The 15,118-nt window shown below is 38.7% G+C and overlaps 1 protein-coding gene across 1 annotated transcript; it reads right to left on the bottom strand.

Moving 5' to 3' along the window:
• Window positions 1–263: 263 nt before the first annotated feature.
• LOC120852912 (olfactory receptor 5H8-like) lies at window positions 264–1,214 on the bottom strand. Its single transcript, XM_040226396.1, has one exon. The coding sequence runs from the start codon at window positions 1,191–1,193 to the stop codon at window positions 264–266; it is 930 nt and encodes a 309-aa protein (XP_040082330.1). The 5' UTR covers window positions 1,194–1,214.
• Window positions 1,215–15,118: the final 13,904 nt, after the last annotated feature.

Raw genomic sequence — 15,118 nt, forward strand, 5'->3', positions numbered from 1 at the left:
GATATTCCAGTCAAGAATACTGGAGTGGGCTGCTATATACTCCTCCAGGGGATCTTCCTGACCCAGTGATCGAACCCACACCTCCTGTCTCTCCTGTGTTGGCAGGCAGATTCTTTACCACTGAGCCACCTGGGAATAAGTCAATAAAAGAATAGTACAACTGTAAATGCAAAAACTTTTACATAATAATCAACACATAGACACATCTAATTGTATAGTTTTATAGTATTTTAATGAAAAGAGAATACTTATTAATATGGTATCTAAACATTTCTCTTTAACATTTTTGTCAGTGAGTCTATGACTTTCTTATTTCTCAGGCTGTAAATTATTGGATTTAAGAAAGGAATTATGACAGTGTAAAACAGAGAGTCCATCATATTCTGATCATTTTCTTGTGCAGATCCAGGGAGCACATACATGAAGAGAAGAGGCCCATAGTATAAAGAGACAGACAGGAGGTGGGCTCCACAAGTGGAGAAGGCCTTCCTTATTCCTTGTAGACACTTCTTTTTTAAGATTGTAACGAGAACAAGTGTATAAGAGACAAGAACAATGGAAATGGTGAATGCCTGTATTGATCCAGCAAAAATGAACACCATAAGAAAATTAATTGAAGGGTCAGTACAGGAAATCTTAAACAATGGTATAATGTCACAATAAAAGTGATGTACTATGATGGAATTGCAAAAGGTTAATCTGAGTAAAAAAGCATTATGAATTATGGCATGGAAGAGGCCACCTAAAAATGACAAAACTAACAGCCAGATACATAGTCTATTGGTCATGATCACTGGATAAAGTAATGGTTTGCATATGGCCACATAGCGATCAAATGCCATTGTTGCCAGCAGAAAACATTCTGTGGTTACACAAATTGCAAAGGAAAAAAATTGTATCTTACATTCAGAAAGAGAGATCATTGTGCTCATGGCAAAGAAGTTGAGCAGCATTTTGGGGGTCACTGTGGAGGATAACCAAGTATCCACAAAGGCCAGATTCCCAAGGAATAAGTACATGGGGATGTGAAGGTGAGGGTCATTGCAGATGAGCGCGATTAGACCAAGGTTTCCCACGATGGTGATGAGGTATATCATCAAGAACAGAAAGAACAGGGGGATTTGCCACTCTGGTTGATGTGTAAGTCCTGTGAGAATGAACTCTCTCAGCTCTGTTATGTTTTTTGTTTCCATGTCCTTGATAGATGATCTCTGAAATACAATGCAATAAATGGAAAAAAGAACATTTCACAAGAATTCTTAAAAGAAAATTCATTGAGAGTAACAGAACCATGCACTATGATGAATGCCCTTTATTTACTCTTACTAAAAACATAAAAAGTATTTGTAGCAGTTGTTATTTTGGCAAAATGCAATCATTTTATTTTAAAATGTAAACAGTTATGAATAGATGTAGAAAAGAAAGACATTCTGAACATGAGCAAATTTATGGGAAAACTATCCCGTGTTTTCAAGGTGAATATAGTGTCAAAAGTAAGTTGTCAGAAGGGCCTGGATTATAAAAGTAATCAATGCGAAAGATCTTGAACTTTATTCTTTAAGGATAGGCATTCATTGAAAACTTTGAAACAGGGATTGGCATCATGAGCTATTTTTCAAATTAAATATTTGGTTGTAGAAAATAGACTGCAGGGTGAATGACCAGTTGTGAGAAATGCTAATCAGGAATCTATGACTCTTGTCCATGATTCCCAAACCAGATTACACGTCAGAGTTCTCTGGGGGAGTTTTGGTACAAAAATAAATTCTGAGGTATTATCATAGAAACTGATTCAGATGGTCATGAATAAAGGTAATATGAATTTTACAAATGTCCTTCAGTGATTAAAATGCATTTGAAATTCTTAAGTTATTGTGTGCTTTTGAGGAAGACCAACAGATCAAAATTAATTAGATTTAAGTCAATAGCACTTGATAGCATAATAGATATGAAGGACAGTTAGTAAAAGAGATTGTCACTTGGTAGCTGAGAAGAGTAATCAAAAATTGAGATTGAGAACTCAGATGCAGTGGCCCATTTTTGCAAGGAGCAATCTCTGAACATCCAGATCACATAAACTTAGTATCATTCAATAAGGACTTAATAGGAATAATGACTTTGAAGTCATTGAAGTTACTGAACTATAGCATATATAACTAACCCAGTGGATGGTGTTCATAATGTTAAAACAAGAAAGCATGAAAATAAAGGTGAGGAAGTTATGTTAAAGAGATTGAAATGTATATACATCATTTACTAGATCTGATTGACTTTTCTATTACAAATGTCTTGGTGGCAGACAAAAGTTGTTTACTCTAGAAGCCAAAATTTCTAGAAACTGACTTTTCCTCAAGAGAGGGAAGTAGATCTATTGTTAACCACTAAAACACTACATTTGAAATATGTAGAGAGGGGAGAGATGTCAAATGTGAACGGAAGAGATTTGCGGTTCAAAGTCAACCAAGGGAGCAATAACAGGACCCCAGAAAATGCATCCTGCACCCACAACATGGCATTTTCATTGTGAGTTGTAGCACTCATGTTCAGCAGCAATGACAGCCCTTATTGAGCTAGCACTGAAATGTGATTTCAGCTGTTGACTGCTTACCTTCTTACTTTATGTCCCTGCCTATTTCTCCAGTGGATTTCTCCAACTTCCCTAGCATTATTTGTTAGAGCGAGTTTCCTTTCAGTTTAGTCATTTTGTCTTGAAACCAGGAGCTGTGGCTCACACAAAAGGAAAAAAAAAGGAAAGAGCCACAAACGGCTACTGAGCAGAGTGATCAGAGAAACAGGAGGAAACTGGAAAACTGAGACTGAAAAGTTAAAGAGAGGAAAATATGCAAGAACAAAGGATAGTACAGTGCCTAAAGCAAAATGAATGTTCTAGTAGGATAAGAGTGAACAGAGATTACTCAGTGTGAGAATGAAACTTATGTTACCATGTGTAAAATAGATAGCCAATGGGAATTTGCTGTATGACTCAGGGAGCTCAAACTGGGGCTCTGTGACAATCTAGAGGAGTGTGATGGGGAGGGAGATGGGATGGAGGTTCAGGAGGGAGGGGACATATGTATACCTATGGCTGATTCATGTTGATGTTTGGCAGAAACCAACACAATTCTGTAAAGCAATTAACCTTCAACTAAAAAAAATAAATTTAAAAAAAGAGAGACTTCTGGTGGCTTTAGTGAGAGAAGTTTCCATTTTATGATAGAGTAGGGGTCATAGAATAATGAGAATTAAATGAAAGCAAGTGACACAGCATTGAGGAAGATGAAATAAAAATGTGGAGAACAGATGTGGATTTTCTTTCTTGTGGAACAATGTCATGAAAGTTGTCAAAAGAAAGAGAGGTGGGAATTGAGAGGAAAGAGGATACAGAAGTAGAAAGGCAAATTTGGGTGAAAAGGAAACAAGAAGCAGGAAGGACTGCCCTGGTGTTCCAGCGGTTAAGAATCCACCTGCCAAAGCAGGGGACACGGGTTCAAGCCCATGCTCCACAACAAGAGAGGCTGCTGTCATGACAAGCCCGTGTACCACAAATAGAGAGTAGCCTCTGCTCTCCACAACTAAAGAAATCCTGTGCATAATGGTGAAGATTGAGTGTAGCCAAAAATAAGTGAATAAATAAAATTTTTAAAAAATAAGAAGCAGGAAAAGAGGATAGGACATAGATAGATAAATAAATAAATGTATATATAACACATATTTCTTATACTAAAAACATTATGACCTAAATCCCTAAATACATTTTTAATTCGATTAATGTTTTAGTTCACCATAATGTATTGTATGGAGTCATTATAGTCAATCTAATCAGACATATCATTAAAGAGTATAAAATAGTCTTAGAGCTATTTTGCACATCCAGATTTTACTTTTAACAATAAAACAGATTATTTACTTCTTATTATTGTTTTCCATTTTCAAATGCCTGTTTTGACATTTTGTAAACCAAATCAAAATTATTATGTTTAACAGTATTTTAATTTTCCTTGAAAAATAATGAATATTATAGAAATCATTCTCTTACCAGTATCTGTTAAGAAACTGTCAAGATCCTCTCAGCATTTGGTTTTCTGAGGTAGAAATAATACAGGAGAACTGGAATCACAGTAACACAAAGAGCAATATTTTATACACTGATTCATTTTGGAGACTTCATTATCCAGGCTTAGGAAAATGTTGTTTATTAAAATTTTTTTAACACAAGAATTAACCATTTGTAGGACTGCCAGCAAGGAAGGAGTGGAGAACTAATGTTCTCCTGATAGTGTCCATGGAATTCCATTAGGACAAAGCTAAGCTGGTCTTCTGGGCATTGAAGACTTGGGCATGTATGAGAAATCCATGTTGTTCCACAGGGCATTACAGACTCTGAAATTATAAGCAGTAGTCATTGCAGACAGCTCCAGTTCTAACTATTAAAATTGTACTTTATGCCATACTTTCAAACACAGATGACATATTTGACATGTTTGTGCAAACTCCACCATATCTCTAAATTTTGGTACTCTGAGAACTTTGCTCAGTATGAACTTGTCTGAGCCAATCACATATGATTTGAATGAGGTCAATGTTTTAGATTCCCTCCAAACTCCAATTGCAAGAAAGTTGACCTTTCTGTGTAGCTGGAACTTTCATTCTCTATATGATCAGAGAGCCTGGATCATTGGAAAAACACAAAAAAGTAAATATGGCTTCCAAAGAGAGAGGCAGCAGGAGCGAGATAGGGTCAGGGAAGTGAGCATATGTGGATAGCACAGAGTCTGGAGGCCAGATTATGGAGTTTGTTCTTTACCACATTTTAGAGGAAAACTATTGAGGGATTTTGAACATGGTGATAACAAATTCAGATTTGTGCAGTAACAGAGACAGTTGTTCATGAATGTTCATTCAGAAAAATAAAGCTTACTTTACTTGTTTGTGACATTTTGATGTGATATCTGAAAAGAAAAAAGTGCTTAACTTCCACTTTGGACTTCCTGGTTAGATAGGAGGAGAGAAAAAATGCATCATTTTAATAGACTGATTAATCACTTAACCTGCTTCCTTATATTTTTGCTGGTGAAAGCCAAAAGAGAGGAGATAAGTAATATAGGAGAGAGGGGTTCCTGTGAAAAGTACACAGGACGGTGGAGTGGGGAATGTAATGTGCACAGGTAGGTTCAGCACAACTAACACTTGGATAAAATTTACAGCCTTCTTCAACCTTGTGTAATTGTCTCCTAACTTATTTGGTTGCCTATCTGTGAGCACAATGGCCTGTATTACTGCTTCCAGTATGAGTAGTCTTTTCATTTATGATCATTTTTAATTTTTATTACCTCATTGTGCTTTTTTTGCTTTCCCTAGTGACTTCATAATATCGTGCCTCTTTTTGTGTATCATTCTTTGACATCTGTCTATCTTTTTTGGTGAAGTGTTTGTTCAAATAGTTTGCCCAATTTTTAATTGGGTTATTTGTTTCTTTATTATGAGTTTTGGGAGTGCTTCATGTATTCCAGTGAAAGTTTTTTTTATCAGATATATGCTTTGTAAATATTGTAATGTAACACACTAATTTGTTACATTGATGACATTATGCTGATTGGTTATAGTAAGCAAGAAGTATTTACATTGGTAAGACATTTGCAAGAGACATAGAAAACAAATCTCACAGAAATGTGGGAGCCTTCTGCTTTAGTGGAATGTCTAGGTGTCCAGTGATATAGCACATGTAGAGATAATTCTTCTAAGTGAAGGATATTACTTCTGGCCCTTCCTGAAACTAAAAGAGAGGAACAACAGATAATATGTTATGTTAATCACTCAGTTGTGTCCAACTCTTTGCGACCCCGTAGACTGTATCCTCTGTCCATGGGATTCTCTAGGCAAGAATACTGGATTGGATTGCCATTCCCTTCTCCAGGGAATCTTCCCGACCCAGGGATCGAACCCTGGTCTCCTGCGTTGCAAGTGAAGTCGCTCAGTCGTGTCCAACTCTGTGCGACCCCATGGACTATAGCCTACCAGGCTCCTCCCTCCATGGGATTCTCCAGGCAAGAGTACTGGAGTGGGTTGCCATTTCCTTCTCCATGCCTTGGTAAATTTTGGAGGCAATACTATTGTTATTTGGATGTGTTACTATAGCCCATTTACTGAATGATGGGAAAGGCTGATAGTTTTGATTGGGGCTCAGAACAAGAGACATAGGACATGTCTAGGCTTTTGTGCAAGCTCTTCAGTCCCTTAGGCTAAGGGTCCCCAACTCCTGGGCCCTGGACCATTATCTTCTGTCAGATCAGAAGCAACATTAGATTAGAAATAAAGTGCATAATAAATGTAATGCTCTTAAATCATCCTGAAACCATCCTCCCCATCCCCTGTCCATGGAAAAATTGTCTTCCATGAAATCAGTCCCTGGTGCCATAAAGGTTGCAGACTGCTGGCTTAGACCATATGCAAGAGATGCAGTGGAGCTTGAGTCAGCAGTGGCAGATGCTTGGAGCCTTTAATAGGCCTCTAGAGGCGGAGAAGGCGATGGCACCCCACTCCAGTCCTCTTGCCTGGAAAATCCCATGGATGGAACCTGGTGGGCTGCAGTCCATGGGGTCTCTAGGAGTCAGACATGACTAAGCAACTTCACTTTCACTTTTCACTTTCACGCATTGGGGAAGGCAATGGCAACCCACTCCAGTGTTCTTGCCTGGAGAATCCCAGGAATGGGGGAACCTGGTGGGTTGCCGTCTCTGGGGTCGCACAGAGTCAGACACAATTGAAGCGACTTAGCAGGAGCAGCAGCAGCAGAGGTGGAAATAGATGCAGGCCTTTAGAATTTTGAGCACAACACTTCCATCCTCTGTGGATAACTCCTCTACTTTAGGAAAGTAACCATTGTTTGTTGCTCACTCTCTGCTAGTGAGCCTCAGTAGAAAGTATATGTTTAACCATGGCCAAAATTTGCCATGATGCCAGAGCTGCTCTTGCTAAACTGAAGGTTATCTGACCCACAAACCATAAAGTTGCGTGTACACAGCAGCATTCTTTTATCAGATGAAACTGGTAGATACTTGATCAAGCAGGAACAGGCCCTGAAGGCACAAGTAAGTTACTTGAAGAGGTGGTCTAAATTCTGTTGGTGTCTACTCCTGCTACAGTGGTGTCTCTCTCACAGTGTGGACCTGTGGTCCTATAGGGAGTTCTCTGTAATTAGTTTACAGAGAAGAGAAGACTGGAGCCTGCAGATCCAGATGAATCAGAAAGTGGACGTCTGCTGCACTACAACTCCTCTCTGTGACCTTTCTGAAGGACATTGGTGATGGGAAAACCTTTTAGTGGTCAGAACTTTGAGCATCACACCTGGTTGTTCACTCTATTTGGAAAGAGAAAGGGGCAGGTATGTAATTATATACCGGTTCATCGGCTGTGGTCAATGGTTTAGCGGATGTTCATGGACTTTGAAGGAAAATGACTGGAAATAGAAGAAAATTTGAGAAGAAATATGTTAATTGATCTCTCTGAATGGGTAAAAATTACATGAAATGTTTGTGTCCCATGTGAATGCTCACCAAAAAAGTGATTTTAGCAGAATGAGATTTTATCATCAAGTTATTAAGGTGACCCAATGTATGGACACTAGTCACTCTTTCTCAAGCACTCTGTCACTACTCAGTGAGCTCACAAATAAAGTGGTCAGTGTGTCAGAAATAGAGGCTATGCATCTTCCTAACACCTAAATTTGACGTGTGCTTCCTAAGGCCAGCTTGACTGTGACCTCTGTCGAGTGCCCAGGTAGCCAGCAGCTGAGACCATCGCTGAGTCCTGATGGGGCACCATTCATTGGCATGATCACCCATGTGCTTGGTTTCAGGTTCATTACTTTGAACAGTTTCCATCGTGGAAATGGGAGTGTTTTGTTCTTACAAGAATAGACACTTACTCTAGATACAGATATATTTAGGTATACGGGATTCCTTGCAGAAAATGCCTCTGCCAAAATTATCATCCTTCCATCTTTATGGTATTCCCTATCCACTGTCATAGTACTCCTGACAGCACAGCTTCTGATCAAGGACCTCAACTTAGTGAAAAAAAAGATATGTTAACATGTCCACCCTTGTGGAATTCACTGGCTTTACTCTATTTCCCACCATGCTGAAGCATATAGTTAGATAGAATGATAAATAGCTCTCATAAAGCCTCAGTTAACAGCAGAACCAGATGGCAATATCTTTCAAGGCTAGGGCAGGGACCTCCAGAAGACTGAATATTTCTGAACCTCCAGTATTTGGTACTGCTTCTGTCAAAGCAAGGATTCATGGGTCCAGGAATCAGGAGACAGAAATGGGATTGGCGTCGGTGTCTACTGCCCTTAATGACCACTACAAAATATTTGTTTCCTGTTCCTGTAGTTTTCTCCTCTGCTGGCCTTGTGGACTCACTTCCAAACAGAGGAATGCTTCCACCAGGAAACACAACAATGATTCCACTAATTGAAAATAGACTGCCCCCTCAATCCTGTTAACTCTATGCTCCTTTGAATCCTCAAAGAAGGGAGTTACTGTGCTAGTTGAGGTGATTGATGGCAGCCACCAAGGGGAAATGGGACTGCTCCACAAAGGGATTAACGAAGAGTATGTCTGAAATACAGAAAACCCACTAAGGTATCTCTTAGTATTTTCATTCCCACGATTCAGGTCAATGAAAATGCCAACAAACCAATACAGACAGTAGTTCTTATGGCCCAGACTCTTCAGGAATGAAAGTTTGTGTTACCACACAAGGTGAAGAACACTGTCCCCCTGAGGCAAAGGGAATACAGAATGGATAAGTTAGTTAAAATATCAGCTTTCATGTGATCCTTTACAGCTATGAAGACTGTAATTACCAAGAGATTTCCTTCTTAGTGTGATATGAATACATTTGTGTGTGTGTGGCAAATTTTTTCACTTTTATTCCCTTATTGTGTGACATAAGAAGTACTGACTTTATTTATACTAGTTAAATAATATGATATCAAATTAATAACACTCAAATTACCAGATATTAAGGAGAAAAATAAATATCACTCAAAGATTTTACCTCCTCAAGAAAGAGATAGAACATTTTTTGTTAAACATATATAAGTGTATTAGGTGGAATAAAGCTTTGTTGTTTTCTTTATGTGAAGATAAAATATGGTCTTAGGAGATGTTTACAGGTGCCAAGTTGACCATCGGTAGACTTGGGCAAATTCCCTTGTGGCTCAGATGTAAAGCGTCTGCCTACAATGCGGGAAACCCGGGTTCAATCCCTGGGTCGGGAAGTTCCCCTGGAGAAGGAAATGGCAACCCACTCCAGTATTCTTGCCTGGAAAATCCCATGGACAGAGGAGCCCAGTAGGCTACAGTCCATGGGGTCGCAAAGAGTCGGACATGACTGAATGACTTTAATTCACTTCACTTCAGACTTGTAATGGTTTGTTTCGTGTGTCAACTTTGTTGGGCTGTGGGCTGTCTAGAAATCTGATTAAACATGATTTCAGTGTGTGTCTGTGTGGGTGTTTCCATAAGTGGTTAGTATGGAATTGGTGGACTCAGTAAAGCATATGATCCTCCCCAATATATCTGGGCATCATCCCCATTTGCAGTGGGTCTGAGTGAAACAGTGAGGCAGAGGAAGGTTGAATTCAGTGTCTGCTTGCCTGGTTGACATTGGTCTTCAGCTGCTCTTGGTGACCATGATTCTATGAATTTCATACACAGATAAGAATATATACCATGCTTCCCTGGTGGCTTAGATGGTGAGGAGTCTGCCTGCAGTGTAGGAAATCTGGGTTCAATTCCTGGTTTGGGAATATCCCCTAGAGAAGAGAATGACTACCCACTCCAGTACTCTTGCCTGGAGAATTCTATGGACAGAGATGCCTGGTGCTCAGTCCATGGGGTCACATAGAGTTGGACACAACTGAGTGACTAACACTAACTACTGACTCGAACCTTTGAATTATGACACTTGCTGTCCTCAGTTTCCTACTTGAAGAGGGCATTTCATGGAGTCTCTCAGCCTCCATAATTGTGTGAGTCAATATCTCATAAAAATGACTTTAGTTTATAGGTAGACAATAAGTACTCTTGCCTGGAAAATCTCATGGATGGAGGAACCTGGTAGGGTGCAGTCTTTGGGGTCACTAAGAGTCAGACACAACTGAGTGACTTCACTTTCACTTTTCACTTTCATGCATTGGAGAAAGAAATGGCAACCCACTCCAGTGTTCTTGCCTGGAGAATCCCAGGGAGAGGGGAGCCTGGTGGGCTGCCATCTATGGGGTCGAGTCACATAGTCAGACACGACTGAAGCGACTTAGCCGTAGCAGCAAAAACAGAGGTACATAGATCTTCTTAGTTCTGTTCCTCTAGACAAACATGACTACAACAGAAATTTACTGTACATTTGGTGAACTTGTTTTATCTTGTATGTTATAGGAAATGTCACGATTCAACAGTTAGATTTGTTCCAAAAGGTCTCACTACCTTCTCAGAAGTAGTAAGCATCACATCATTACAACATAAGGAACATCTGTATATGAAAGTTCTTTTGAAAAACAGGTGTAAAAACTAATCTAGGTTGATAATTGTTTTTCAAAAGGAACAGAAATGCTTCCCATTAACCTTCCTGAAATCAGGCACCAGGTTTGCATTGGTTATCATTAATGTTAATCATGGTTTCCAGGAAAAAGTAATTTTTTTGAAGTCTAAAATACTTCATCCCTTGAAACATATACCCTATCTGTGTCCTTCTGTTCAAAATTGGAAGGAAAGTATAAACAGAGGGTAGAAACTTTCAGAAATATTTCATAGTGCTTTTTCAGTAGGAAATGGAGGATCCCATGGAGAAGGATATGGCAACCCCCTCCAGTATTCTTGCTTGGAAAATCTGATGGACAGAGGAGCTTGGTGGGCTATAGTCCATAGGGTCGCAAGAATTGGATACAACTTAGTAACTAAACCACACCACAGAGGATATGTAGAAATTCCATTCTGTCTGCTCTCTAAATATCTTAATGCTATACCAGTTTTGCTTTGCTGCTGCTGTTACTGCTGCTAAGTCGCTTCAGTCGTGTCCAACTCTGTGTGACCCCAGAGACAGCAGCCCACCAGGCTCCCCCATCCCTGGGATTCTCCAGGCAAGAACACTGGAGTGGGTTGCCATTTCCTTCTCCAATGCATGAAAGTGAAAAGTCAAAGTGAAGTCGCTCCGTCATGTCTGACTCTTAGCGACCCCAGGGACTGCAGCCTACCATGCTCCTCCGTCCATGGGATTTTCCAGGAAAGAGTACTGGAGTGGGTTGCCATTGCTTTACTGATTGTTTAAAGCAATTATTCTTCTATCTTAGGCTGCAGTGATAGAATATCATTGACCTTCTATCGCACACATTTAGTTTTTACATTCTGGAGAAGGAGACGTTCAAGAACAGTGGGACTGCAGATATTGTACGTGTGTGTGCTCAGTCACTCAGTCACGTCTGACTCTTCTATCTATGGAATTTTCCAGGGAGTGGGTTACCATTTCCTACTCCAGGGGATCTTTCCCACCCAGGAATCGAACAGGAATCTCTCGCATATCCTGCATTGGCAGGGGGATTCTTTTATCACACTGCCACCTGGGAAGCCCATTGTACATGGTGAGAGCTTACTTCCTGCCTAGTAATAGGCTGTCACCTCACATGAACTTTCCTGATTGAGTATTGTTATAGAGGACAATAGTTGCCTTACCTATTCCTCTTGTTTTAAGGGAACTAATCCTATCATGTAAGTCTTATCCTTATGACCCAATTTGAGAGTAATTACCTTCTAAAGACTCCACTCAAAATAACACCACATTAGGGGGTTAGTGATTTAACATAGGAATCTGGGGAGAAACCAAACAGGGGTTTACCTTGTGTAGCTGCAGTCCATGGGGTTGTGGAGAGTCAGAGATGACTTCGGACTGAGCAACAAAAAATAAAATAGAATCAGAAACTCTAATGATGACACCTTTCAATTTGTCTCTTTAAATGATTCGGATGCCTGCTAAATTTTGAGAATTTTGCTTTAGAAGAGCAAAAACAACAAAAGGGAAATCCTATACCAGAGAAGTATTGACATGTAGTAAATAATATTTTGCCAAAGTTATTCAACCACCAGACTTTAGTTACATAGTTCTGGCTTTGATTGATATCTGTTTTTATCTAATCATAATCATGTTGAACACCATCTAGAACAATTTTATCCACAGGCTCCTGAACAGCATGTCTCACTCAGTACTAAGGTATTCTAAGGTGATGAGAAAAATCATATATAAATGTATATAAGGAGAGAAGAATTGTTCTTTCCTTTTAGTCTCCAGATTAAGAGAATAAATGCACTTCATGATAAACAGTGTCTCAAGTATATTATTTGTATTTCTAAGGACTGATTTAATCCAGCATCAGCAGTGTTTCAGACAACTGATGAGTTTAGCAAAATGATCTCATTCTATACACCTAAATAACTGTTAAATAGTACAGATTGAATTTCATAGTTTCTTTTTAAAGGAATCAGAAGAATACTTTTTTAAAATGTGAATATTTCACAGGTGCATCTTTTACCTCTTTTCCAACATGCTAGTGAAATGACAAAAATAATCTACAAAATGATCAGAGGTGAGTGGGATCACCTCATTTGACTAGGGATTTTTGTAATTTCTGGAAGGCACAAAGCAGTTAGGATTGTACTGAAGGTCAAAACAGAGCAGAGGAATCTGTAGAGGAGACGTCTACAAGAGAAGACTACAAGGAGACCTAAGTTTCTTGGAGGCTTCCAACTATTCCATAGTCACCAAGCTAAATTAAGACTTGACAGGTGATTTACCCCACTCATATACTCATAACTTGACATCAAACGTCTCATTCAAAGAAAAATCCATTAGGGAAAAGTCCTTAATGATGGTAGAAAAAATATATACATGATGCCTGTACTTTCAGTTAATTTGGGGGTCATTACAATGTACGAAAAAGCAAAAATCCATATAATTGACAGGAAACCATCTGAACAATGGAAACATTGTACAGCAATAACAACAAATTATGGACATATACAATAACAATGATTCTTTAGGGAGAAGAGTAAAAGCACCTGGACTGTGATCAATCCATTTCCTTTTTCTAAAATGTGGAGGGAATGCCTTAGAGGAGCAAAATCAGATAGATGACCTGGTCTAATCTTGTGACTTGCACCTCCGGGAATATAGATTAATCCTATTTGTTGAAATACGTGTATCTTTAGTCCAAACTTCTTAATTAGGAGGCTATTTTCAGATATTTTGTCATACTCTATCCCAGGACCCAATCTTATGTATAAGGAGAATTCACTTTAGGTGTATGATATTTGCAATTCACATTAAACAAGTTTAAAAAGTGAGCTGACATACAGCATCCACCGCAGGCCCAGTAATTTCTCTTGTCTCATTACCAGGTTAAAAAAGAGTGATACAAACTTACACATTCTATGTATTTGTGCTGTCTATCATTTTAATATTACAAATATTTCACTAATTCCTATTTAAGACCTCATATGTATAAGCTATTGTGCTACATACAAGAAAAGAGAGAAAGACATATAAATTGTAGTCTAAAAGAACTTATTATATAAGGCCAGGTGGGGCCAAGAAGTATAAACCAGCTGCTAAAATGTTAAAATCAGTGAGCATTCCTAGTTTCTTTGTGATATTCTGGAAATATATCTTGGAAGTTGTAGCATGTGAGAGAGATATTGAAGAAATGATACCATTTCAGTTTTAAATGAAGATGAAATATTTGAGTGGGGAAGGCACTCTATGGATAGACCTGTGTGAGCAAAAGCATGAACCTGAGAGAGAGAGAGGTTTGTCCAGAAGGCTTTCAGCAACTCAGTTTGAATATAACATAGGAGAATTGTGGAGGAAGAACTTTCCAGTTTGAACTAGGTTAAACTAAGGTTTTATTTGAAAGGACTTCAGATATTGTCAGAGTGAACAAATGCTGGATAGAGAATAGATAGATGGTTAGGTAGTGTATTTATATACAATATAATCTGTATATATAGATACATTTCAATATATACAAATATTTATACTTTTATTTATATATCATATAATCTGCCTACACATGAAAAAATAATTACAGTGCATCTGTATATCTATAACTCTAGATACATTTATCATGTATGCTTACAATCTGGTAGCAATGACAATCCTTTAAAAGTAATTGAAGAATGATATGGTCTAATTACAGTCCTGTTTCTGAAGGTTAATCTGACAGTTGTGTTTGGAAAGGAAGGAAATATTAGCAACATGGAGGAATCAATAACTAGAGTTTTACAGATCACAGACACTGATAATTTTGAAGGTGTGGACCTGAGTGGAATCAATAGGAGTGTGTGTGAAATTTCAGTGCGGAGAGAAGGGCGGACATGGATCTGGAAATGTATCACTTATCATACTTAAATAATATGCAATGTGAGAAAAGCCAATTTTCAAAGACTTTTAAGACAGAAACTATCCAGATTTTTGCTCATTTTCATGCCTTTGCCACCAACACATTGGGAGCTATGATATCATGCTATTGACATTATTTGAACTTTGATAATATACATTTAAAACCCTTGGAGGTTAACAACACATTTAAATAAATATTATATACTACTGACTTCTTTAGTTTACAAACTTTTTTTTTTTTAATTTTAGGAAGATTGAGACCATTTCCTTCCTATTCTCCAATTTCTCTTCTTCCCACACCCATCCCAACTTAGTCATTCAGTCTGAACTCTTAGCTTCCTGAATTAGTGAAGATTTTCAGTTACCCAGCAACAGACATAGCTAAAAAGGGCCTTAGAAGGCATTATAGACAGTGAAGTGAAGTGAAGTGAAGTTGCTCAGTCGTGTCTGACTCTTTGCGACACCATGGGCTGTAGCCTACCAGGCTCCTATGTCCATGGGATTTTCCAGGCAATAGTCCTGGAATGGATTGCCATTTCCTTCTCCAGGGGATCTTCCCAACCCAGTGTTCGAACCCAGGTCTCCCGCATTGTAGACAGACACTTTACCGTCTGAGCCACCAGGGAAGTCCTTTATAGACAGTAGAAGTAACTTACTTTTA

Source organism: Oryx dammah, unplaced genomic scaffold (assembly GCF_014754425.2).
Source record: "Oryx dammah isolate SB20612 unplaced genomic scaffold, SCBI_Odam_1.1 HiC_scaffold_2, whole genome shotgun sequence".
NCBI classification, from domain to species: domain Eukaryota; kingdom Metazoa; phylum Chordata; class Mammalia; order Artiodactyla; family Bovidae; genus Oryx; species Oryx dammah.